This window comes from Hydractinia symbiolongicarpus, chromosome 13 (genome assembly GCF_029227915.1).
Source record: "Hydractinia symbiolongicarpus strain clone_291-10 chromosome 13, HSymV2.1, whole genome shotgun sequence".
NCBI lineage: Eukaryota > Metazoa > Cnidaria > Hydrozoa > Anthoathecata > Hydractiniidae > Hydractinia > Hydractinia symbiolongicarpus.
In genome coordinates, this window is record NC_079887.1 from 7874142 (window position 1) to 7900473 (window position 26332).

Sequence of the window (26332 nt, forward strand, 5' to 3'; positions counted from 1 at the left end):
GTAATTTTCATGCATTATCAAAAAGTAAAACGGTAAGAATAAAAAAAGATCTTGCAGTAAAAAAATTCATGTGATCGTATAATATTGTTACTTTATCAATGTAGATGTCCAACAAAGCCAGTCCATGTCTTATTTCGCAATTTTTACGTGACTTTGTTTTTTCGTCAACCAAACTTTGCGTAGGCAATTGTACCTCCCCTTTCCTGTTTCATACTTTAAGAAGTGTACGTTTAAGAAATGCTCCATTGATAATCTAGTAATGTTAAATTTCTCCCTGGTGCGACATTTCCTGACTTTGCTCATTATAACCCTTTACCAATACTTGAAGAATCTAAGTTACAGCTTTTTGTATTTAGTAGAATTTGTTATAAAATGTAAGAGTTGCCTGTCTAATTAATTATTTCATGCTTTTCAAATAAGGAGATAAATCAATACTGGGAACGAAATTGTGTGTACAGTCGATTGTTTACTTTTTAAAAAAGTATTCTTATTGGTTTCCGGAATGCTTTGGCTTTTATCTTGTCCTTTCACAATGCAAGAATTACCAAGCATAATCTAATTGAATGTTTGGAACAATTTGTGTCACAAATGCAGGTTTTATGTCACAAATGCAGGTTTTGTGTCACAAAACCTGCATTTGTGACACAAATGCAGGTTTTGTGTCACAAATGCAGGTACTGTTCGCAATAAAAAGTTCTTAAGGTTAATTATTAACTAATTAATATCTGTAAGTTTTTATTCTCTGATATCATTTACATCACCTTTTCTAAAGATTGTTTACTCAGAAATGCTTCGGTGTACTATCAGTTGTAAACAATGTTATCTTGTGAAGGGAGTGGTGAGTTTCTGCTTAAGGATTACAAACCAATTAATACTGGATAAGTGTCGTCCCTTAATCATAACATCATATCACTTTGTCGCCTGCTGTAAATAGTTTCATTAAGAAAAACAAACAAATTGTTTTTCCAGGAGCCTCAACTACTCTCGAATTTATGTTTTCGACGTTTTTTTTTCAATCGCGTAATCAATTTTTTGTTATGTGGGCGGGAGTGTTTCCTTTCTTTGATTAATGAGTTTACAGTAATCACTTGATCTTGACATCAGCTCTGTTATTCTAACAAAGACCTGGTAACCTCTAGAAACAAAAGTGAGAGGTCACAGTACCAATAGTCAATAAAAAGTACTCACCTCACACATCAGAGCGCTCCTTTTGCTACATATAGTTCAACTTTCCCAAATGTGAAAACTAGTTAGAAAGAACTAGAAAAAGGAAAATGGAATGAGTCAGTAAATCTAAAAGCAAATGTGCTGACTATCACGATAATTCTAAAAATCTTTTCAGAATACAATTTTCTGGAATTCTTGTTGTGTGTGTGTATAACAAGAACCCTTGAAACATTAACTTTTTTATAAAAATGTGAATTAAGAACCAAGAAATTTCTTTATGCACACGAATTTTCTATTACCAAGGTGGATTATTGTCCGTTTTTTTCGGACATACTACTATGCAACTTTCAAGGTACAGATGAACAACAAGAAGTTGTTCAAATCAATAAAAACATCTTACAATATGTCCGTTAATGAGGGGTTGGAAGAATTCAATTAAGTGATTTTTAAATCATTTTGAACACTGCTGGCTATGCATCTATGTTGAGTGGCACGAAATAACATGCACAATGGAAGGTAAATAAGTTTTAATATCGATGATAAAAATATCCCTGCCTATAAAATCCCAAAATATGACATTTATCCATATTCTTATTGGTGAAAACTGACCAACCTCGTTCCCAGTGCTTGTTGTCTCCTTTTCTTAAGCAGGACGGCGAGACTCACTGTCCCGATGTAATATAGAGACAAAAGACGCTAAAAACAAGGTTGTAAAGTCACGTCATTTTTGTTGAAATTTTTGACCGATGAAAATTATAAAAGTTAAAGCTGATGAATTTTTTACCAATATGATGTACACAAAGTTTAATTAATGTTGTATTAAAAATCAAATACAGTGAAACATCCTTTTAAAGCGGATAATTTCACTAGCGCTGTTGTAACTAGAGATTGTGCCCGCAGAGATGTCGGTCTTGGAGAGGTCTTGTTTTTTTTGAAAGAAATGTGGAAAAAATTCTTCTCTAAAGCTGTAAAGCAATTAGGCATGCCCATAACACCCTTTTCCTTTTGACCTAAAAAGACAAATTTTGCGAAATAAACCTGCTTTATTGGACATTATAGGTAGTAACATGAAACTATTGTAGACAGGTTTTTATCCAAAAAAGAAAAAAAAAATTGATCTTTGTTATTCCGGTCAAACTTTTTTAATGTCTACCTTACAGAAGTAAATTTTGCAGGCAAAACCCGCGTCGGTAAAACGTAGAAAAAAAGTGTTTGCTTTAAGAAGGTGTCCGCTGCATACTGTCCGCGTAGAAGAGGTTTATTTAGAAATCGTCTCTTAAGCAACTGTTTGCTTTAAGGGGTGTCCGGTTTAAAGAATTTCCACTGCACAAAACGAGATAGGAATTCGAAACTGTGATAAAATTTTATTCGATTGTGCTTCAAAGATTATTAAACATTAGCTGCAGAAATAAACAACCGACCCATGGTAGAATCTATAAGTGTCTTAGACGTTTATTCCTTTTTTAATATTTTAAGATTTCGCAAAATATTTGAGGGACAGGACAGCGGACACAAAACACATGCCTGATCGCTTTACGGTACCAAAAAAACGATTCAAGCAGGAGGATGTACTGTTGTTTAAGGTTGAAGTTCCATTAAAAATAAAAAGGAAACTCAGACTTCCTCAAAATGACTTTATATTTTACAAACCAATATCATTCCTGACTGTCAACCGACCCTATTTTAAAGCCAGTAAAGAACTCCAACTTTGGAACAAGCTTAAAGCTACTCTTAAGGCCACCTGATGTGGTTATGAGGTTCGCTTTGCAATCACAAGGTTCAGTTGACAGAGCCGTCATATTTAAGAAGCGTTTTTGCCACAGCTACGGATCCACGCATGCCATGTCGGGAAATTGATTAGGCAATGCTGATTCATAACACAAGATTTTCAATAAAAATGGTGTTTTCAAATCTGAAGTGGCTATCCTCTATAAACGTTTAAAAATAAATATCTACGAGAACACGATAATGAGTAAGTATTTATGAAAAAATTAACTAACAGTTTACTCAATTCCTAATATTTTGTAATAACTTCTGAATCATACCGAAAATTTGTGACTTATTATCATTTTTAGTCAGGTAGCCTCAGGATATTAAAATTTTGGTTATGATGACTCATCAGTTAACAGGTGGTCAGAGTTTTTCTTCTTCTTCATATATCATTATCAACAGTCCAAAAATTATATTGCAGGTTTTCTATGCTTCTATCAAGTAATTTTACACATTTGTAACAGTTTTTCTTATACAAAATTTTAAGTTTTTTAGTCCTTTCCTCGGTGTGGAAATATAAGATGACGTCATCAGGATTTTTTATTCCAATTTTCCACCAATGTGCGCAACTTGTTGCAAGTTTTGTGACAGTAAAAAATTTTTTTTGGCCCTATTGGATAGGGGCGCGTTCTTTGTGACTGATTTGACTTACTGCAATCCCATTTGAAGATTCTTGCGAAACAATTTCAAACAAGTATTTTCACTTGAAGTGATTTATTGAAGTGTGTTTTCATCAACCTCGTTCCCAGGGCATTTTGCCTTGTTGATAAGTTGACCACTCCGTAATACGGCTCAGGGCCCACAAGACCCTGGGGACGAGGTTGTGTTTTCATTATTATTTGTACGATTTACCTAAAAAAATTTATTTCCTCAAAAAATTATTTTTACCATTATGCTTACGGATACATTCTAGAATTTTTCATACATTTTTAAAATAAACACAAAATTTTAGTTCTGGATTAATTTTGCTTAAGTTTCGACTTACTTGTTTCTTGTTGGCTATATATACTCGGGAAGACTAAATTCAGCTGTTAGCTTTCTTGAACTTAAAATTTTAGTTTTTTTATTTAGTTTTTTGTTGTATGAAACATGAGTGTTCAACAAAAAAAGATTCGAAACGTATTTTTATAATCCTTTCTGTTTGTCTTTTTTTTTATTCTTATTTTATTCTTTTTTCTTTATTTTTTTGAGGCTATTTATAGCTTTTAAATTTGAAACTGCACTTCTGGTTTCTCTCTGCGTTCAACAGAAGTACGACTTGAATCAGCTTTATTTTATGGGCGCCAAGTTATATAACCTAAGTAGATTTTACCTTTTGTTCGAGGGTCAATACAATAATTAGTTTATTGGCCAATTCTACCTAAATCTTACTTATTTCTTTTGTTGCGAATAAAGTTTTGGTCCCTCCAGAATGCTTTTACCTCTCTAAAATAGCCACCTGCAACGAGCACTTTATGGGTGAAAAATTCGTTCTGGAGCTGTCGTCGGTCACAGCAAAATTTTTCAACCCCGTTACCAGCGCCTGATGCCTTTCTTTCATACCTGGACGACGAGAATCGTCGATGTCAGAAAGGATACAAGATGTCCTGAGGTTGCTTTAATTTATGAATTTAGAACAATAATTGACGCTTTTATTCTAATTGCGATTTTTGTATTTCTGCAAAGTCATAAAGTGAGAGAGCATCTAAGTGTTTAGTTGTTAACATAATGAAAATTCTCCTCCATTGTCAGCCATTTTCTCCTCCCGCAGTGAATTCTTATTGCGTTTAAATCCCAGCCATTTTTTTCGGGTTACATGGGAATAAGCTGCTGTTATTAAGCACACCTTTGACATGTTTTTTAAAGCGTAACCAGAGTCTTTTGAGTTAAAAATTGAAGTTTTACGGGTTGTAAAGGTTTTTACTCGGAATTAACATCCCCGACACCTCATCCTCGTTACCAACGCCTTTTTTTTAAAAAAGGAAAGCAAACGAATTGCAATGCTTTTTTGATCAAACTCAAACTTTTTAAAGTGTATTGTCAATAAGCCGGGAACCCATTTTGATGTTTTACTCTATCAAAAATTTATCGAAGTTATAAAGGAAGAAAACTAACCTGTATCAATTTTCGCGATTTTTGCCAACTTTGCGAATTTAAGTACTCGCTAAATATTATTCAAGATATTATTTGTGAAAATTAATACTCGCGAACAATAATAAGAATTTTTCAACAATTTTTTAAATTTTGTTTCAGAATGATAACGGCAATTTTATTCACGCAAAAAAAAAAAAAAAAAAGAAAATGAAATATTGACGCCAAAACTGTAAATAAAAAATCATTTGAAATGTAACTCTATGGGTTTCGTTTTTACTTTACCCATGAATTTCAAAAACCACAAAAATATTAAGTTGCATTCACGTGTTTTTTTTAACTAGGGTGTACAAAAACTTTTAACGCAAGGAAATGAATGAACATTTTTTGTGAGAATGGAGCTTTAACACTATTGGCAATGGAAGGTTTCTGCTTGCTATGTGATTGAGGGCTAGAAATTTCTGGCGACAAGATACCGATGTTGAGAAATGACGTCATTCTTAATCCCAATGACGTCATTAATTTTTTTCTTTACATGAAACACATAAAAATACCATGTTTTAAACATGGGTCAAGTAATGACAAATTATCGTTAGAATAAGTAGCATTTGTACGAACACGATGTCATTTTTTATCCTTATTTCGTCAATAAAATTCATTTTTTTTACTTTAAAGCTATTTCTTTCTATTTAGTGAACAGGTCTACTAATAAGACCATATCGGCAGTAATGCTCTAGAAATTTAACTTTAATGCAAAATTTAGAAAATGGCTTATTTACGGCACGCGTGACGTCATTTTTGACCTCCATGACGTCAACGAATTCATTTTTAATCTGGAATCTGTTTTTATTTCTACAAGTATGCCAAGTTTTATCACCTAAGCATAAGTAGTGCTACATAGACCAAAAAAGCCCCGTGTTGATAGAGTTATGGTGGACAGTAATATGTTAAAATTATGTGATATTTTAATTTTGTCTAGCCTTGATGTACTTACCTAGGTCTAAGCACCAGTAATTTCTTTTGCTTGTCTGCATTTACTTTTAGCCAACACCCTTTATGGGGGTGATACTATAAGTTTTAGAGATTTTTTGATCAAAACATACACAATTTCGTTGCACAAATGTTAACAAAAATTATAACTAACAGGAATAAAACCGGCATCACAAAAAGCTGAATGTAGATTGAGAATTTGATACTAGGTTTTCTTATACTTCGTTGCAACCACTCCAACAACTTTCTTGACATTTAGAAAGTGAAATTTGGAAAGGAAGAACCCTATCAAGTACTTTTACCACCAGAAATAATCACCATATTCATACCTTCTTTTAAATACACACATACATACTCGTAGTTTATAAGGTGTGGTTTTGACAACAAGGTAGGAAGGAAAAAATCCAAAATTAAGAGAAGAAAATGCTCGGCCTACATCTTCTCATTAAGAATGTTTGTAAAAAGTTTGATTTGTAAACACTTTTTGCTAGAAATCGAAAAAAGCTCCCAAAATACACAGTTTATAACAACAAAATAGCACACAACACAACACAAAATTTACATACTTTAGCTTCTTTTAAAATAAAAAAATCCGTTCTTCTATGGTTCTAGTATAAAATATTTAAAAAATAAGAATATTACAAAATATTACAAGCATTATATATATAAAAACTACAAACAAAAAATATATATATAAAAAACTAAAAAATTGACCAGGTCCAGTATAAAGAACAGTGAGTTAAGATGCCAGACGTAATATTCTTGGGGAGATGCCCGTGACCACATCAATTAAAATCATAAATAAACAATATTGTTTTCATAACTGCCGTGAAACAACATAAAGTGATAGATATATTATAAAATATGTCACGTCATCGACACTTCTTGTAAATCTTAACAGGGATGAGAATGGGACTTGCAGCGATGACAACAGCTCCAGCTGCAATGCATAAACATCCCATGACTGGAGCAGCAAGAAGAACACCAAATGTAGCAGACGTACGTACTGCAATTCGCAATGCAGGACGTTTTGGATGGAGATTATACTTGCATCCCAAGAAACTGTATGTACTATGGTGATCCCCGAACCAACCAAAACTACGGTGTTGTCTACCACAACGGTAACAGAAGTCAGTTTTACATCTAAAGAAAACACAAGGATAAAAATAATTATATAAACCAATTTTTTTAATGAGATTTCGGCTTTGACCAAAGCCATGATCGCATTCATTATTTGTATCTAGAAAAATAATATAAAATACTTTCTACAATTTCAAGAGAAAACAGAATAAATTAATTCACCAAATATATACAAAGGTCCTAATGTTATATTCCTATTTAAACATGGTTTTTCTTTATGTATCCTCTTTAATCTTCAAAATGTAATTAACAGGTTCAGATTCAAAAACAACAAAATGGTCAAGGGACACAGTGTGATCGGACTGAAGAAAGTGATTCCAAATTGCACTATTATGACAAGTAACAACCCTCTACCAGTAAAGTGCGAAACTCTAAGATGTTCGGAAGCCCTTACTTTCAGGTAACACAGTCATATGCATCAGTTTAAAACATGATGAGCACCCTTTGAGACTTTCTATCCTAATAAAACATTCTATAGCACAACTAACATAGACAATTCTGTTCTTTTTGATTTTGTCAGAGAAGCATTGTTGTTTTCTTTACATTTTTTAAAATTCCGCTTTGTGAACTTCAACTTCCTATAAATTTGCAGTCTCCTGCAGTCATGGTAGGACCATTTTTTGAAGTCACTTGCAAATATAAAAAACCTGTTTATACAGAGCATCGTTTTTCTTGCAGCGTTTGGTCCTGGACCTCTATGGTGATGGGTATAGTTTCCCAAATCCAAATTCTTACTTACTGACTGAACGTCATTTACGTTTTTAACAAGATTTAGCAAGTCAACAAAAAACAAATGTTAAACAAAATGATGACAATATATTGTCTTTTAATAACAATTGGCATACTGTAAACAAAAAAAAAATGATGGTGACAACAAAATCTTGAGTTTTTGTTAATAATACAGTATAACTGTTTTAGATCAAAATTTGTCTAAAATTAAAATTTTCCTAAGTTTTAGCAAACAGAACAAAAAATCATACAGAACATGATGCCGACATTAAATGTATGAATTTTACAATCTAACCCTCACCCTAACCCAATCAAAATAGTGTTTTATATAAGTCAAAATTAGTCGAAAAATTTAAAAGTCATGCAATTTTAGAATCTCAATTCGTGCAACTAATTGATGCACAAATTTGAAAAATTACATTCTTAATATCTTTCTGGCTCAGTGTTTATATTGATGATTAATAAAAATTTCTTGTTAAAAAAGATTGGTAGTTTTTTTTTTTGAATACATTAAATTTTTGCAAGCATGAGGCTTGTCTTGTGTGTTTTTTATCATCCAAACTTGTAAAAACCATACACAAAATGTCATAGCTTATTTATATAACTGGTATATATACACTGCTGCACTTCTAGTACTCAAATATGTCCTTAATTTGAACATTTTCTTTGGCACTGTGAAAATTTCATAAGAAAAGTTTATACACTTCCTATTATTTAAACCTCTATAATTCGAACAAATATATAATTATTTCGAACGATTTTTTCTGTCCCTAAGCGTTTTTTCTCTTTAATATTCCAACATTGTTAAAAAGTTAATCGTGTATACCCATGCTGAACATTTTTGAATTCAAATGTTGAATTTCATCAGGGATTCATTTTATTTACTTTGGAGGTTCTATGAAATGTTTTGCAAATCTTGATGACAAATGTAACAAAGAAACGTGTAGTGTAATCACAAGTTTTTTTTAAAGGAATATTTAGAGTTTAAGTTTAATAACAGCAGAATGCATTTCATTTATTTAAAATCATCCTTTTTTGATTAGAGTCCTAAATAATAAGTCCCTGCAAGTTCCAATCATAGAGAATCTAACATAAATATCTCACGTGAAAAAAGTAAAGTGGGTAAAGCAGGTTGCTACATTTACGTAGTTCTAAGAACACCAGAATGGAGATATACAAACATATAAAAATGAACATATAATAAATCCAAAACAAACCAACCAAAAATACCTACTTGCTGCAACTCATATGATCACAACCCGATATCCGTTCAATGTAAAAGTGACACGAGGGACATTTTCTGGCATTACTACTATCCTTTAATTTCGATTTTGCCCAATATTTTAATGCTTTTTTACCAGGACCAACAACATCTTTTTTATATTTTTCACAAGTCATATTAGAATGCCATGGAGCATGACATGGGAAACACCATGTTGTTTCACAAGATGAGCATTTTATCTTATTTTTTGGCTCGTGTGCATTTATAACTTCAATTTTGTGACAACCCGGACAAGTTTTTTTATTAGGATTATTTTCAAGTTCAACCCTATTTTTCAAATATATCTGTATAGTGTTTGGTGCAAATGCTGACAACAATTGATCTGATAATACTCTCGAACAGGAATCACCAGGACAATATATTTGAACAAATCCTTCAGCTATTTTGGAGAATACATGTCTTGCAAAACAACCATAGCAACTGTAAAGATCACAATGTGTACAATACAACATCATCGAGTGTGGACTATTTTCATAACAGATAAAACATGTTAAATTATAGTTCTCGTCAAGTTCACTGGCTTCTGTTGGAAAAAAGCCCTCTGCGGATACTACAACTTTTTGCAATGCTAGTTCTAAGTCATCCTCTTGGATATTTTCCTCCTGTCTGAAAGGACTTTCTTTTACGTAGTTTTCTTCATCATCTTCAAATACATAGTTGTAAAAAGGAAGCTCCTTTAAGTCTTCATTAGGATCTTCTGGCTCGACCATATACAATGCGAAAAAAGTTTCTTTGGAATCCATTATGTACCATAAAAAAGTTCGATCTCGGCCACCAGATGGCAATGACCTAGAAGTTGTGATTTTATGATTTGTTTTCGTAAATGTACTTTTATTCGTTAAAAAATTTAAACCTGTAAAAAATATATATGAGGTATTATATATATAAAATCAACTTCTATTTTTAAAAATGTTTGCCTATGCGAAAAAATCGTCTATAAATCAACATGCTTTCGTCATCAATTTTGTTTTGATCACGTGACAACTAAGCTTCCCGTTCTCCTACACGGATGTTGCAATGAGAACAACCCCGTTACAATGCAAACATCCCCGTGTGTAAGACGCAGCACACAAAGACAGAGCCCTTGTAGTTTTTGCACTATCCGAATTTAATCTGATAATGAAAGGCAATGATCTTGCTAAACCTATTTTTTACTTCACATTTTAAAATATAGATCAACAAGGCAAAATACGAAATCTGATGTTTGTGTTGTTAATAATTCTTGTTTATTTTATTTTTACAGTATACAGTTCTGACGCGTCATGCTGAATGCGTGGCTACTTTTTCACTTTCTAGTTTTAAGTTTTCACATGATTACATCATAATGTTTTAAACGGCACACAAACATTTGACAGAACTTTGTGGGACGTTCAAACAACACCTAACTACTTAGTTGAAATTGGAGAGGGTGGCAATTTTACCAACCCATTGGTTTATTTTTTTTTCAATGACTTTTGTTTAGGTTTGCCATTATTTATGGGATGTTATACATTAGTCGAAGTCGTTTGAAATAAACAAAAAAAACGTGGGGGCGAATTTTTGACGTATAAAATATATTCCTCAGAATAAAATTCCTTAATTTCGCCACAAAATGAATCTCAACCATGGTCGTTAATTCTCGTTGTTTTTTTTGGTCGATGCATATCTAACATTTCAAAGTTGTTTCTGGCAAGGGGAGATGGAAAACCAATAGCGCACGTCTCAGATGTTAAAAAAGCGCAAAAATGCCCTGAGAACGAGGCTGGAAAAAGAAAAATTCCAGCGACGAAGTTTCCATCACTTTTGCAAAAAAAATTTATTATTTTTGTGCGACAGTTTTTGTCCCATTAGGTTAGACCATTCACGTCATATTAACCTACAATTGGTGGAATCTAAACACAACCCTTGTTGAAAAAGAAGACTTACTTGGTAAATATTCTCAAGAATGAAGTATAAATATACGGATCTGTAAATTATTTCACAGACGCATTTACCTTCTTCGTCTAGCAACTAGATAACGTTTATACATATAAAGAATATGTCTCATTGCTCAACGTAATGTGCACCCAAACTGTATTTGCTTTCCACTGTCTTATTGTTATTTATAACTAGACTTTTTAGTTTGCACAGAAATTTTTAATTATATTGAAGACTTTTTCAGCTTTTATGCACCACTTTTTAGGTTTTCTTTAGTTTTTAGATTCGCTTCTGTTAGTCCCCAGTCCTCCTCACGTTTCTCACTCCTTGGCTTTCTTGTGGCAGTTTGTTTTTAACTCTTATCGCAATCAGTCGTTCTTTTTGTGGAAGAGACAGAAAACCACTCAACCTCGTCCTTAGGGCATCTTGTATCTTTTCTAACATCGAGTCGTCCCGATTACAGAAAAGACACAACAGGCGCTGGGTATGAGGTAGTGCACCACTAAGTGCTTCGAAAAAACAAATAAAGAAAACACAAAAGAAATAACAAAGTGAAGGAAAATCAGGCGTGAAAATGTCACAAAAGTGACTTTTCCGTAACTTTTTTTTTAAAATTTTCCCACGACTCTTTCTGTACTTATAAGTTATGGCCAAGCTGTGTTTCCCTAAAAACTAGCCGCTTGTTGTATATATTTAGGGCTGTGGTATTTCGTACGCCTGTATCATAAAGTTAGCTATTTGTCCACCAGTTTATACAAAGTGTTCTTTTAGAAGAGGTAGCATCATTACGGTGTTATTTACTAGCATATAAACCCAAGTAAGTGTTTGTCTCACAGCTGGGTAGCTATTGCACAGCACTAGATAAAGACCATTTTTGATGTATCTAAGAGAAATATCGTGTGCCGTCTAACCATTGCAATAAAACGAAAGTTATTACCGTCCCGTAAGAGACGCTAGCGTAACCGGACCTGCGCGTAACCGAACCTGGAGTGGAGGTGCAAGAAGTGCCACTATGGCAGATCTTGCAGTGAGATTAAAAATGGCTTCCAGTCCCTAGGATGGTGTGAGCGTAAAAATGTAAACCTTATTCCAAAATGAGTAATGTTCTGCAAAACATTACGTAGAATCCTTCTGTTCACGCTTATTGCGTTTCCATGTTTACGAAACCTCCTTGGTTTACGGTTACAACACGAATCAGACCACAATTGTGGTCCTAGAGTGATTAAAGCTTCCATTTAAGATAAATCTTCCTTACTGTAACAAAAAGCTGAAATGCAACCTTATGTTGTTCCACAAAACAAGTCAGAAAAATATATTATATTTCAAATCATTCTGTACATCAAAATAAATACAATTTTACTTAATAATTTTTCATCCATGTATTCGTCTTTTTATAAGCAGGCACCAACTTAATATCCGCATTTTTATCAAAGTACGGAAAGGTAGAATATCTTGCACAATTAATTTTCTTTTACTTTCGTGAGCAAAAGTGACAAATTTCTCTTTATCTCAAAGACATTTCGCTTAAAAAATATTTTATCAACACTACTCTAAAAATTTAAACATAAAATTATTACACCAACATTGCACATCATATAGTATGCTTTACAATATGAGCGGCTTCAACAACAGTGTGCTGCGGCTTACTTTGCACACGTGGATCCATGACTGGTACGGTAACCCTAAGAAAGAAAAACAGGTTGTGACTTCTCAAATTGGTGCAAATTTTCAAGCAGCAAGTAAACCTAGTTTCCAGTTTATATTCACAAAAATGCAATCCGTATTAACAAAAAGCTCATGAATCGTAATGAATCGCTATTTCTAGCAACCATGTTCCCAGATCTTTTTGTCTATTTTTGACACTGGCCGGCGATATGCCTTGGGAACAAGGTTGTATTTCTGACACAGCTCCGTTTTAAACTTGAATAAAAGTTTAGTAAATAGTTATGAATTCTGAACCACGTGGACACATGTCTAACTCACAATCGATTACGTTTTGAATTTTCAGTCAAGGAACGGTTATTATTTTTATGTTTATAGAAAAAACAGCTAAGAGTGAGAGCAGTAACTTCTTGTTGTTCGAGTTCACATTCGCAAAATTGAAATAAATGAGGTTAACGAGTTTTAATTAACTTAACCTTAAATTTAACCTTTTATAAAGAATTTTTAAAAGGCTATCTGATCTTTTCCGTACATTGTGTAAACAAATAGACAACATTTCTTATTAAACCGGTTAGACTCCCTGTCACCAAAAACAATAAAAAGGCAACAATGAAGGGGTAATTTACCGAATACACATGGTCATGTCTGACATTCACCCTACTATTTCATAGAACAGGACAAAAACGTATGGAAAACAATTCGATAGCGTGACGTAAAAACAATGTCTTGCAAAACCTTGATGACGTATTTAAAATTTATGGACAATATTGTTATTGTTTTGAAGTGACCCCGAAAGACCTCATACTATAGTGAAATCAAAACTATTGTATCATGTTTTTAAGTAGACTGCTAAGTAATGCTTCGAATAAACGCCCGAGGCGTTTATTAAATTTTTTGATATATATTTTTTTTTGGGGGGGGGGGCTTCTATTCGAGGGGGGCGTTTATTAAATTTTTTACACTTCGTCTCTTTTTCAGTTTTTAAGGATACCTCTAATATATATCTTCACAACAACAAATATAAGATATTCACATGTTTTAGAGAATGAACTTCACAAGCGAAAACCTAAGATTTAGGAAAAAGTAAGTACGTATACTTTTAGTATCGCCTCGCATAAACTCCCCTTATGAGGGAGAGGCGTCTATTCAAGGAGGCGTTTATTTAATAAATGACTGAAACGGAGGGGCGTCTATTCGAGGGGGGCGTTTGTAGAAGGGGGCGTTTATTTGAAGCATTACGGTAGGTAATTAAAACGATTGATGTAACAACGCCATTGTGGTAAATTACAGCTGGGTTTGTTTCTTTAACAAAAAATTATCTGGAAAAACCTTTTTTTGTATACTACAAAAGAAGATTTTGGCATGACTTGATCGCGTGATTTTGATAACTTGCTTACAAAATGTAGGATGACAAAGCAGTCTGTTTTCGTTCAACTACTGGTGTTATCACGTTGATGCATAGTTCTCAAAGCACTGTGTTTACAAACATCGTAACACAATTCCTAACCTTCAATAAATTATGCCATACTACATGTCAACACAAAGAATTATAGTTGACGTGAAAATCTGCTTCTGTTGATCACTTTCTGTTTACTTATACCTCTGATTTGTTTGAGCTGACGGTTGCTTAAAACTTTTTACTTTATTAACTTCATCTACATATAAAAAATCCTGATTTGGAAGCAGAGACCACAAGTTATTCAAATAAAAAACTGTCTTTTTATGACTAAGTATCACCAAAATGATATCATTTTCTTGACCAGTAGAATTCCAAAACAAATTTTTTCCTGGCTTTATGAACCTTTGACACGATAATGAACAAAATATCCTTCTTCAACATTAGAATGAAAAGAGAACTGAATCAAACATTGAAAGTTTGCCACTCATCAATAACAAACCAAAAAAAATATTCGTCGGTAAAAGTTTCCTGGCTACTCGGTTATTGATGATTTTTCCCGAATTTCCATACATTACGAACCATTAAATCAGCTAAAAACTTTCGAGAATTTACGTATTTTGAGAAACATCCACATATAATTTAGATCTTGTGTGTGTAGTGGTGAAAATATAAATTTATCATTATTATTATTATTGAAATTATTTACCCATATTAGCCTCTTTAGTTCCTATTGGTACTGCTTAAGAGGGTCCTGTGAAGGGGTCCTAGTGTGTTTAAAGCTCCTATTTAAGCTACGAAAGCCGTGCAAGCACAGCAATCGCCCAACTAGTCAGCCGCCTAAGATATTAATTCTATTCTTATGCTGAACGCTACGCAGAAAGGGTAGATTCCACTTTTATAGTCTCTGTCATGACTCGGCCGGGGTTTGAACCCAAGACCTTCCGAAGTGGAGGCGAACGCTCTACCATAAGGCTACCAGTCGGTAAATCAAGAGTAGTAAATCACAATTGACTCAATGCAAATACATCCAGTGCATTCGATAAAATTGTAGAAGGCAGCAGTTTGATGAAACAGTCTAACATGGCTACTCACTTAACATTAGTTTTGTTGTTGACAATGAAAAGCGGATTCGTTTGGCTGAGTATCTCATCGTTGACAGAAATGCCTAAAAATATGAGAAGAGTTAACAGTTCCTGTTGTTACAGTTCGCATGTAGCAGATACAGCAAAATATAGTATTTTAGCTAGAGATTGACGGCTGACAATTCAGGGATAGACTAGCACTTGTCATTAATAAACTCTAAATTTTTATTTAAAACACGTGTTGGTTCTTAATGAACTACATTATACGAAAAAATCGCATTTGTAAATGTTTATCTGGTCCAAATCTCCTCTTCTTTGCTACCAAAGTAAATTGTTGATAAAATTTACAAATCCAGTAAAGTATTTGAAAAGCAAGATGTTTTTGTAGTTAAACTAGGTTGAAGATAAAAGTTATCGAACATATTATAATCTAAAGGCTGTTTTCCACTTCCAAAAGGAAATCTTCTACTGATAATTTCCACTTTATATTATCCCGCACATTTCAATACTGAAAGTAAACACACTCTGCTCAATTCTCACGAAATATAATAATCTGATTGGCTAACTAATATTCTACCTTTCGTTTCCGCAGAGAACGAAAGAAAATATTGACCTCGATTCTACTTCCCCCGGTACGAAATGGAGAAGAAAATTTTTCACTCACGTGGTGAAAATAATTTTACGCATGCTCCGAAGCTTTTCTATTCCTCTCCGTCCCGCGAAATATTTTCTTAGAGAGGAAAACAGCCTTGAAAAACCTGAAATAACAAGAAGAAAAAAAGAAATGACTACTTTACCATCCAAATACTGTTTCAGAACTGATCTAAGCTGTTGATTTTCTTGCAACAACGTGCGATTTTCGTTGCCCAGTGCTAACTTGTCCAGCAAAACCTGAACACAAAATGAGAAAGTTAAGAGAGGTCATTGTGACAGAAAAAATGAATATGGAGAAATAACAAAAAACTCAACAATCCAAAGCGACAGATGTTTCGAAACATGAGTAGTAATTTTGATTTAAGTGAAACAAAATCAAGCTTTATCTTATCTTGCAACAACATGCGCGAAGACAAACGAAAGATTTGCATAGAACACTGTCGAATAGGGAAATGCGCTGTTTAACCAAAGTCGGTCAAAATAAATTTCCTTCAACTTTGTTTTTTTTTGCTCTCCTTCGATTTTAAAGAACCGGATTGGTAAGAAAATAGGATTATATAGAGGTTGTTAATTTTAGTATCCCACGACCTCTTACTACCTAAAGTATATCGTTGATGTCAAAACTAATGCTGTTGGCCGATTTAAAAAAAAAAGAAAAAATTATGTACATAACAACTTTTATGTGTTTTTTTCAAGCTTTTCTCATTCGCCAAATGAAACCCTGCCAAAATTACTTATTTGCTTTCCATCAAATTAAATTCCTCCAATTCAGCCAGATTTACGTTCAACTTTCTTTCCTGCAAAATTTCTTTCTTTAGGGTATTATCAAGATCCGGGCTTTGCTAAATTACTTTCAACACGTGTTATTTCTATACAATACACACAAACCTTGTTGTATCTCTTCCAAAAGTTTTCCAGAGCTGAATATTCATGAAAAAGCTAAAAAATATATATAAACAGGTGTAATGATTACATCGTGTTAAAATACATCGCAAAACATTCACATAAAATGTCTCTGAATGCCACATTGAGAAAAAGGTTTGACCTTAACAAATTCTCGCCATAGAACATTATAGTCTTTAACAAAGATCATAGCAATGTAAGTACATAACATAGAAAACATCACACTTTAAAGCAAATATTTCACCTCTAATAATATTAAAATAGAAATTCTCGCCATAGAACATTATAGTCTTTTATTTTAGGACAAAGATCAAGAGTGATACGAGTACATCAAATCTATATAGAATACATAACATTGTAGCACGTTTAAGCAAATATTCCACCTCTGCTAATGGTTCAGACGCTTCTTCTTTTACTGCCTCGTCCACATCCTGTTGTTCTTTTTCTGTTAACGAGGAAGAATAAAATGGCAGCACCTAAATTGTTATTTTTAATTGTTAAACAACTTCTCAACTTAACAATACCATGTTCGGTTATAATAAACACACAAAGTATGTTATGATGGTGACGGGCCAACCCATGCCATGTACGGGAATTAAGTAGGAAATGTCGATGTACTTAGTGTTTACATTTAGTATACATTGAGGACAACCTTTATGGGATACAAAACACACATTGATAACAGTGTTTTCAACACTACAGTAGCTATTCCGTAAAAACATTTAAAAATACTTAATATAAAATACTTAAATATTAATATAATATTTAAAAATCGTGATATACTGGTGAAGATACTATTCTTTTTTTTAACCTCCAATGAATGGCAAAATTTAAAAAAATGTGTTGGTTTAAATTAACTCAGTAATGAATTTAAAGTAAACATGTACAAATAAAATTCATCAAAACAGACTAATTAATAAACGATTCAAGTAAGCTCCCCGCCATTGATATTACTCTCAAACCTCACACATGCTAAAGTACGGCGTGCTATCAAACCAAATAAAAGGTTAAGATGCAACAAATTTACACATATTAAAACCAGACAGATGTTTAGACAACATGTCGTGAATAATTAGTCTAATAGATTTACTAATTTTAAATTGACGTCTTCTGAAGAACTCCAGTGTGATATTTAATGTGTTTTATGAGGTTTTTTTTGTTCTCAAAGCTCATAAAGCTTTTTCATAGCCATAAGCTCGGATTTCGTGTAAGACATTAAAGCTGTCTGCCTAAATGAGCAACAGTGCTATCCCCATAGTAACCACATACAATAGATGAGTAAATACCTTTTCTTCTTCAGTTTCAAGACGTCGACACATTTCTGAAAGTTTTAATATTTTTTCACCCTGAATAAACAAATATAAAAAAATCAACAGTATCAATCAACAGCTAAAGTCACTGACGCTGAAGTTATATAGACATAATTTCAGCATCGTGTTTTTCTTAAAATTGTGATTTTTATAAAAAAATGCATCTAATTTGTTATACTTCTTAATTGCCTACTTACTTAAAGATTTATATCCCTTTAAGATATGTCACAAAAACGCTTATCGGTGGTATTTTTTGACAGGGTCAGCAGCCTTATTAAGAAGAATGTATTAATCTATTGGTTTATTTAGGCCAGTGCTCAATGACTCATAAGAATGGTGGAATATACGCAGTTCATAATAAAAGAGTTCTTGTTAAAATTAGTTGCAACACAGTGAAGATATAAAATACCTTTTCTTTCTTTCTCTTCAGTTCCTTGATTGCTGCATTACTTTGTAGCGTAAGAGTGGTTAATCTTGCTCTAAATTAAAATATGAAAATTCGACCTTGCTTTAACTAACCCTTGCTGTGTTTGCATAACATGTTTAAAAACTTTGGTTAGGTAAGAAAATGGTGAGTAGTTTTAAATTTCTATATCAAGAAAGGTCTTGTTCTGGAAACAAAATGTGAAAAATTTGAATAACTTTTTCTGTCAAATCATCAGCATTCTTATAGAAGACAATTACGGCAATAACTGATAGTTATCACAAATTTCTACTGTAAAATCACCAGTAACGAGATGAGGATGACACGGAGGAACAACAATGTACATATTAGGCGGTGATTTAGATGAAAACAAAAATACCTGTCCTGTTCACGAAATTTGTTCATTTCATCTTTCAAAGTACGAAAATGCACAGCTATGGCTTCACGCTCCTTAATAAAAAGTATCACATTAATTATAACTACAATAATATTCATAAATTTTGGAAAATTACAGATTTTTGGATATTTCTCAAAATGACAAAACAGCATCTCCTGACGAATGCTCTGCAACCAAAAAAGGTTGCAAAAAAGCGGTGAGGAATGTTAAAAATGCGCTGGTATTTTGGAAAAATTAACACAACACACTGAAAAGTTCAGTAAAATCGAGAAAAAAAGTGGAAAGGCCAAAAATCAGTGTTTATGGGTTGGTTATGTGAAATTAAGTATTCCAATAATTTTCTAAACACCATTGTAAGTTTTAGAGCGAACGATAGATTCTTATAACAGTATGTAACTAATATGAATGATGAGTGAGAAAAACACTTGATAAAGATTACTCCTCTGTTGGAAGTTTTACATATTTTTTTACATATTAACAGCAGAGAGAACACACCTCTTTAATGATTCGATTTCGTTCTTCATATTCTTTAGCATTGGAAACCATTTTAGATTTGACTTGTGTTATTTTATCCTAAGGTAAAAAGATTTTTTAAGAAGATAAAAATTAAGCAAAGGCCTTCGCAGTAAATAAATTTCCGAAAGATTGTTGAGATGTCTGCAAGGTATAGCAATGCATTCATATTTCTATCATTTCTACTTGTTTAGTAGTATCATGGATAATAGCAGCTACATAGAATATTTTGAAGAACTTAGAATAACGTATTTATTATAGACAAAATGAAAATTATGACTAGCTTTAGGCAGATGGAACTATGGTATTACAGACATTGTATGCCTAGATTTAGTACTAACTTTGAACCACAAGGGCAGCCATTAGCTCAGGTTAAGGGGTTAATTGCAATGGCATTATATCTCATTAACAGGGACGGTTAAATATTAATCTCCAGTGATTGGGCTCTTAAAAGACTTAGTTGTAAACATGTAAATTTCCTGAAAAGTGTTTAGGTTTAAGTAAATTTTAATCATCTTCAGAAAATAAAAACAGATATGAATTTTAAGCATAAAAATTTTTAAAAAAAATTAAAATTTTGATTTAACCAGAAAATTTTATGTTTACAACTACAGAGCTCTAACAGTTAAATAAACTTAATTTTATACATTTAATAAAATAATCAACTAACTCCGCTCTTCAATGTGATAAATGGAGAGGTACCTTTATTTTTTTTTAAGTTTTGCAAATTTCTTGGCCTTTAATCCTGATCAGGAAATTAAACTTCTGTAAAAAAAAACCCTTCTGCTCAACAACCCCAGTTTGTTGCTTACTTATATTAGTGTAGTTTAACAAGATGAATATATGACTCAAAAACTAGAGAAAGATTATAGAACTGGTTCATTAACGCTTCCACTTATGACTAAATGGCTCAGTCACTAGAATCTACTAGAATTAGTCGTTAGCCCGTGGAAAAATCCACGGGTTTGCACGTTGCTGCTAAGTTACCATTTTGCGTGACAGACAGACGGACAGACATATACGGGCATTATAATATAGATAGAGAGCTTCTGTAAATTCTAGTGTCTGCTATTTTTAATGTACCCAAAAAACCAAGTCTTGTAACTAACATAACACAGTTACATCAGTAAGTTTCCTCATAATAAAAAATCAAGAAAAACAAATCTTAAACCTTGTTTAAGTGATAGTATCAACGCGTTAACAAATATGTAAATTCAAACTTCTTAGTAAAAAACAACAAAACAACAAATGGAATCACCTGTATTCGTTGAAGTTTACGCATCTGCATTTCAATTTCTTCTGCACTTTTCTCATCTTTTGTTTTTAATGTTTCAAATGCAATTTTTCTTTCTTCAGTTGTTTCATTGTAGTTCTTTAACGCCTGTGAATATACATAGAGAATAAAATAATGATTACATATTGTAATGTCAGGAAAGTTAAAACAAACAGTGGGTGAACGAACATGTTAGATGCAATAAAAATGCCTTTACATAAATTAAACAAATTGTCAAAAAGTTGCAGGATGAAAAGCAGGGAATAATGTGCTTGCTGTGACTGGGGAAATTAAAATATCATTATCAACAAATTCTGGTAACATTCAGTGAAAGGCGAAGGGCTCTTAGAATTGTTAACATGACTTGTCATGTCCACTTCTTCGTGGTTAACTCTCGCACTTTGTGCGGGGGACCATGTTTTATCCCCTTTGGGGTAATGGTACACTGTGTGGCCCGTTTGATGTTGTCTGGTAGTGTACGGAACCTGAGTATGTGTAGCTCAAATTAAGGATTTAATACTCTAGGAATCTAATCCATGGCCCCTTCCGGAAAAAATGGACAAGGTATATCCCTTGATATTTGTGAGGCTAGCCATGTAACATATGCACATCTATCGATCATTTTACATTGCAATTATATTTAAATTCCTTCAAAAAATTACTACTCTTTTCTCTATAATATTTTTAAACAAAAAGAATAACATCATACAGCTTGAAACTGATTCCATAAATCTTCAACTTGACCTTCCAATTGTATTCGCAATGCATGTTTATCTTCCAAATTCTAAAAAGTAAAGAGAGGCGATTTTTCCAAAAAAACTAAAATCACAAATAAAGATGTCTTATAATTTTATGAAAAATAAATGAAACAACAACTTAGGTTTAAAATCTGTATAAGACACTTTTTCCCAGTAAATATGTATGTTTTACTAGATAATTACTTTTTTTTTTAAAACTGCTCGTATGTATGTGTGTAAAAGATTTTGATTTCCTTTTAACCACAAATAATTTTAAAAAATAGAAACACCACATGCAACAATGCAATTATAATAAATATGTTTATACGGGATCTACACAGTCCAATTTAAACATTTTTCTCCCTGATGGTTGTCTTTCAGATAGTCAAATATCATTGACCTCCCTCTCCCTCTTAAATAAATAAATTGTTTCTTGCAGTCCTGTTTTGTTAACAAATGAAAAAGAATATAAAAACATACTTCCCAACGAATACAACTACTAACTTTTGAAAAAACTGTAGAAAACATTACCTTATTTTTGAGCTCATCACGTAGACTGTGGAACTCTTGGCGTGCTTCTGACTCTGCTTCTTCAAATTCGTGTTCCATTGCAAACATAATATCCATAATTTCATCCATCTTGTTTTTGTGTTGGGTGATAATATGAGATCTAAAATAATATTACCTACATATATTGATAACTTTATTTCTCTTCCTTTTGGCATCGTTTTGCTCATCAGTGCACAATAGACATTAAGTAAGCATTTGTTTGTTTTATTTCATTCCGTTTGGCGAACAGACCAAATGAATGATTGATTTAAACATAACTGTCGCTCCTGTTATCTTGTTATTTTCTTAACAATTGTGTTGACAACTAGTCAGCAAGTACTTTTTCATTTGCCATTTTTATCTGCTAAACTCTGTATATATGTACATATGTACAATGTAAGTGACTAGGTATATAACTACATGCAGCCATTTTAAGATGTTGGTTTGCTTGCTAGGTAAGCTTGTTGATTATTAATACATTGTGTTCAGAATTGCTGCACATAGCTCTATTTCAGGTCCTCGCAGAGTAGATATAGTTTGCTAACTAGATAACTGTGGATTTTCCCAAATTAACGACTTTTTTGCGAATGCTTTGCTAAATGCCCTTCATAATTTAGTAAATTAAAATGATAGTATTTTTATTTTTATTGGTCTCACTTTTTTAGATTTCCAGTGATTTGCATTATGCAAGCAACATGTGAACACTCACAAATATAAACAAAAAAACATGTGCCTCTGTTTCTCATTTAATCATTATTACATCTGTTCGTTGCAAGAAATTTAGAGATGCAAAAAGTTGTGAAAAAGTTGCGAAAGAAAACTTTTTACACTCAATGGAACAGAAACTAGAACTAAACAAAGTACAAGGAAAGAAATTACCCACGAAAAATTGTTTCAGATACTATTACCATATTTTTCCTGAACGTTAAAGCAATATCAGTAAAGGTATATGAATAAATTTTTTAATTATAAGTGGGCACTAAAATCTATGAAAGAAGTATATTTTGCATTTTTATTTGTTAGGAGGTACGTGACTATGTACCAATCCAGCCTAATCTATCCATTATGGTACATCTGGTATGTGTTTAATAATAAAGTTAAGTTTTAGAAAGTCATTTAATTACTCAGTTTTAAATTTTAAAGAGCATTTGGGAAAGAGATGTGAAGTATAGCATAAAGTTCAACTATATCTTGAGTCTCAGAGGAGATTTATAAGTACAGCTTTTTTATATGCAATATTATAACATTTCCATGGTTTTTTTTATAAAATTTATAATGGATTCCCAAAATTTGGGATGCATTTTACCAATTTATTTTGAATAAATATCCAGAAATTTGTAGTCTCACTATTTTAATTAGAAACTAGTGGCAATTGCAGTTTTGAACCAAAAAGATGACTAGTATACTAATTTATACCTTTCTGTATCAAATTCCATTTTTAGTGCTTCCAGTTCCTCATCGTATTCGTAATCAGCTTTTTCAAGTCTTTCATTCTGAAAATCTACAAGACATATATTTTCAGATTTATTTTTATGAAATTTTAATCATTGCTGTCCTTAATTTATGAAAATGAAACTTTTTTTAATTATGCAGTCCTAGGAAATACATGTTTTTGGATAATTAGGTAAATATTAAAAAAGTCTTATTAATGCAAGAATTGTGTTGGCAATAGGTTGGTCTTTATAGAAAACTAAAAAAAATCTTACTACAGATACATGAAATAGCAAATGCAATATATTTTAATAATTATTTAGCAACAAGAGATTTTTTGTTGATTTTTTCCCTAGCCTAATGGCAAGCACAGGCCATTTCGTAAGAATTTAGGCAGGCGTGCGGTAGATCACACGCCTCAAAAATTCTGCGCGTGCGATCAAAAAAAAATTTTTTACAAAAACATTTCCTTTACCCCTGTACACCGCACAGGGGCTGCTGTTTTGGCGTAAGGAACATACAAAGTGCAAGTTCCAACAATGTACAGCAAGGAATTTCAACCCGAATACGAAGAAGTCGTAAGCAGACTCGTTAATTAAACTTTGTTTTTACTTGTGGGGCAAACAGATATTTAAATTAAATTAAATTACGGAAAGTCGAACGGCCGCTAATAATAATATTTAATAAACCTTCGATGAATCATAAAAATTATTATCTAAAAGAATATTTCGTTATTAAAGAAGTTTTTTTTCTTATTAATGATATTATCTTTTAGTTATTTTAACTTAAATAATGCTGAATTTCTTTTAAATTCTTCAAAAGGCGACCTTACAAAGATTAAAATACTGTTGCATTTTTTTATAAAATCATTTAAATAAAACTCGCAAAGCCTTAATATAGCCTGGTAGCTGGTAAATGGTAGCAATTAAATTGTGCGATCTATTGTGAGTTCAGTAAAAGAATGATCGTTTATTTTTAAGGTTTATTTAATAAATGTTCTTGTTATAAATACAATAATTTTTAATTACAGTAACGTTTTGCATGTGCAATGAATTGCACGCCTAAACAAATCTGCATGTGTGTTGGGGCGTGCGCGTGCAATCGCACGCCTCTCACGAAATGGCCTGCAAGCATATAAGTGACTATACAAACCATTAACTGTAAAAACCAGTCAAGAACAATGAATTATTCAATTACTCACCAAGTAATTTTCTTAAGTTTTGCAAGTGACTCTTAATAGCAGTTTGGTATTGCTCTTCAGCCTCTTCCAAATCTTTTACCAAGGATTTTAAAATTGCATCTTTTCGATCAATTATTCGTTCAAATGTTTGACTTAGAATTTCAATATCTTTTTTTAACTCATTCGATTTACCTAACAAAACATGAATTAAAATAAATAATAAAAGGGAAAATAACATATATAGGTAATAAAATACTGCCCTGACCAAGCCATTGTTTCTAAAACATGTCTAGAAACCACATCAAAACATCCAATAAATGTAATAGATATGTTGTACCTTCTCTCATTATAACCCTCCACTGATTTTGAAGTTTCGTGAAATTAAACTTAGAGCATCTTTCTTCTTTAGCAAGTTTATCTTTCAGAAATTGTGTCAGAATCTCTTGTTTTTTCTGCCTCATTTCTTCTTCCGCAAGCAGTTTTTGTTCCATAAATAAAATACGTTCTTCCTCTGTCATTTTCGCCATTTTCCCTTTTCCTTTTTTTGCACTTTTCTTTGGCATTTTGATTATGTATTAGTAACTTTCAATGTGTTTCTTTATTATTATCCTAAATGTAAAACAATTACTGTAATACTTTGATTATAAATACCCCATTCTTCTAAACGTCTCTTTACACTAACACTCCACTCTCCATATTTTTTTTCAGCAGAAGCTATTTAAAATATACACTAAGAGGAACACTAACACAGAGTTTCTAAAAATTAATCATAATTGACATTTGTTTATGCCCATAAAAAGTCTATTTTAGCAATATATTCCTGTTATTAAAACTAAGTTAATGAAACACCATTTCATATGAGTACACGCTGTTTTTTTTTATAAAAACCAGTTTTAGCTACCGAGGCTTAAGTTTCTTATTTTTTTCTAATTTTGAGGCTAAAACCTAAGTTTCTTAATATTTTTAAATTTTGAGCCTCAGGTTTCTTATAAGCGTGTTTCTGATAAAAAAAGCATGTAATGATAAAGACGTAAATTATAAAACAATAATAAAACGAAGCTTTTCGTATGCAACACATCTTCAGGTACAAAATCTAAATATTAAACAAACTCTAAATATATTATTTACCCATTAACCAAGTCACTTCATTTCTAAATAGGGTTTATGTTTTAGTTTTTTTGATTGTATTTAATTTCGTATTTTGCTTTTTCAATATATTTACAGATATGAATAGGTAATTCGTGAATTTTTTTTAAAAAACAATCGACTCATTTATGGAGCGGTTTGGTCGAAATTCTTCGATGGAACCAGCATTTTGGTTAACCAATGAGGAGATAATTTCTTCGAATTTGGATTTTACTGTTGTGAAGGTATCTTTTTGTTGATCCATTATATCTAATAGATAGATAGACCTATATTTAAGGTATTAATGCTGATTTCTTCTGAAAATAAAAATCGTTTTCGTGGTCACTTTTCAAGAAATTATACGATTGCTTTATATTGTGAAGGCTGACAGCAAGTCGAGGGATGAAATCGGTGAATTTTTATTTAGGAGTGGGCCTTCCACATAATAAGAAATCATTGAATAGTTTGTAATAATTCGTTTCTGATTGTTCATATAAACTAAAGGAAGAATAAGTGTATTCAACGTCAACTGAGCGAAATTATTTATGACATCGTGGAATAAAAAGAGAGAAGTATTTATCTAACCTTTGAGCATCATCACTAAAAAAGAATGTAGGTGGATTGGATGAATAAATGGTAAGAAGCAGTG

At 32.2% G+C, this 26332-nt stretch overlaps 2 protein-coding genes across 2 annotated transcripts; both read right to left on the reverse strand.

The window, feature by feature from the left end:
• Positions 1-6290: 6290 nt before the first annotated feature.
• Positions 6291-10046, reverse strand: LOC130623950 (E3 ubiquitin-protein ligase RNF217-like). The gene is made up of 2 exons (XM_057439501.1): positions 9101-10046; positions 6291-7140 (listed from the first exon to the last, which is right to left on the reverse strand). The coding sequence occupies exons 1-2, from the start codon at positions 9889-9891 to the stop codon at positions 6870-6872; spliced, it is 1062 nt and encodes a 353-aa protein (XP_057295484.1). The 5' UTR covers positions 9892-10046; the 3' UTR covers positions 6291-6869.
• Positions 10047-12346: 2300 nt separating this feature from the next.
• Positions 12347-25193, reverse strand: LOC130623760 (dynein regulatory complex subunit 2-like). Its single transcript, XM_057439277.1, has 15 exons — positions 24896-25193; positions 24580-24750; positions 23364-23448; positions 21930-22068; positions 21371-21445; positions 20647-20769; positions 19371-19448; positions 18858-18928; positions 18464-18533; positions 18031-18090; positions 17128-17220; positions 16730-16780; positions 15985-16078; positions 15198-15270; positions 12347-12726 (listed from the first exon to the last, which is right to left on the reverse strand). The coding sequence occupies exons 1-15, from the start codon at positions 25119-25121 to the stop codon at positions 12636-12638; spliced, it is 1500 nt and encodes a 499-aa protein (XP_057295260.1). The 5' UTR covers positions 25122-25193; the 3' UTR covers positions 12347-12635.
• Positions 25194-26332: the final 1139 nt, after the last annotated feature.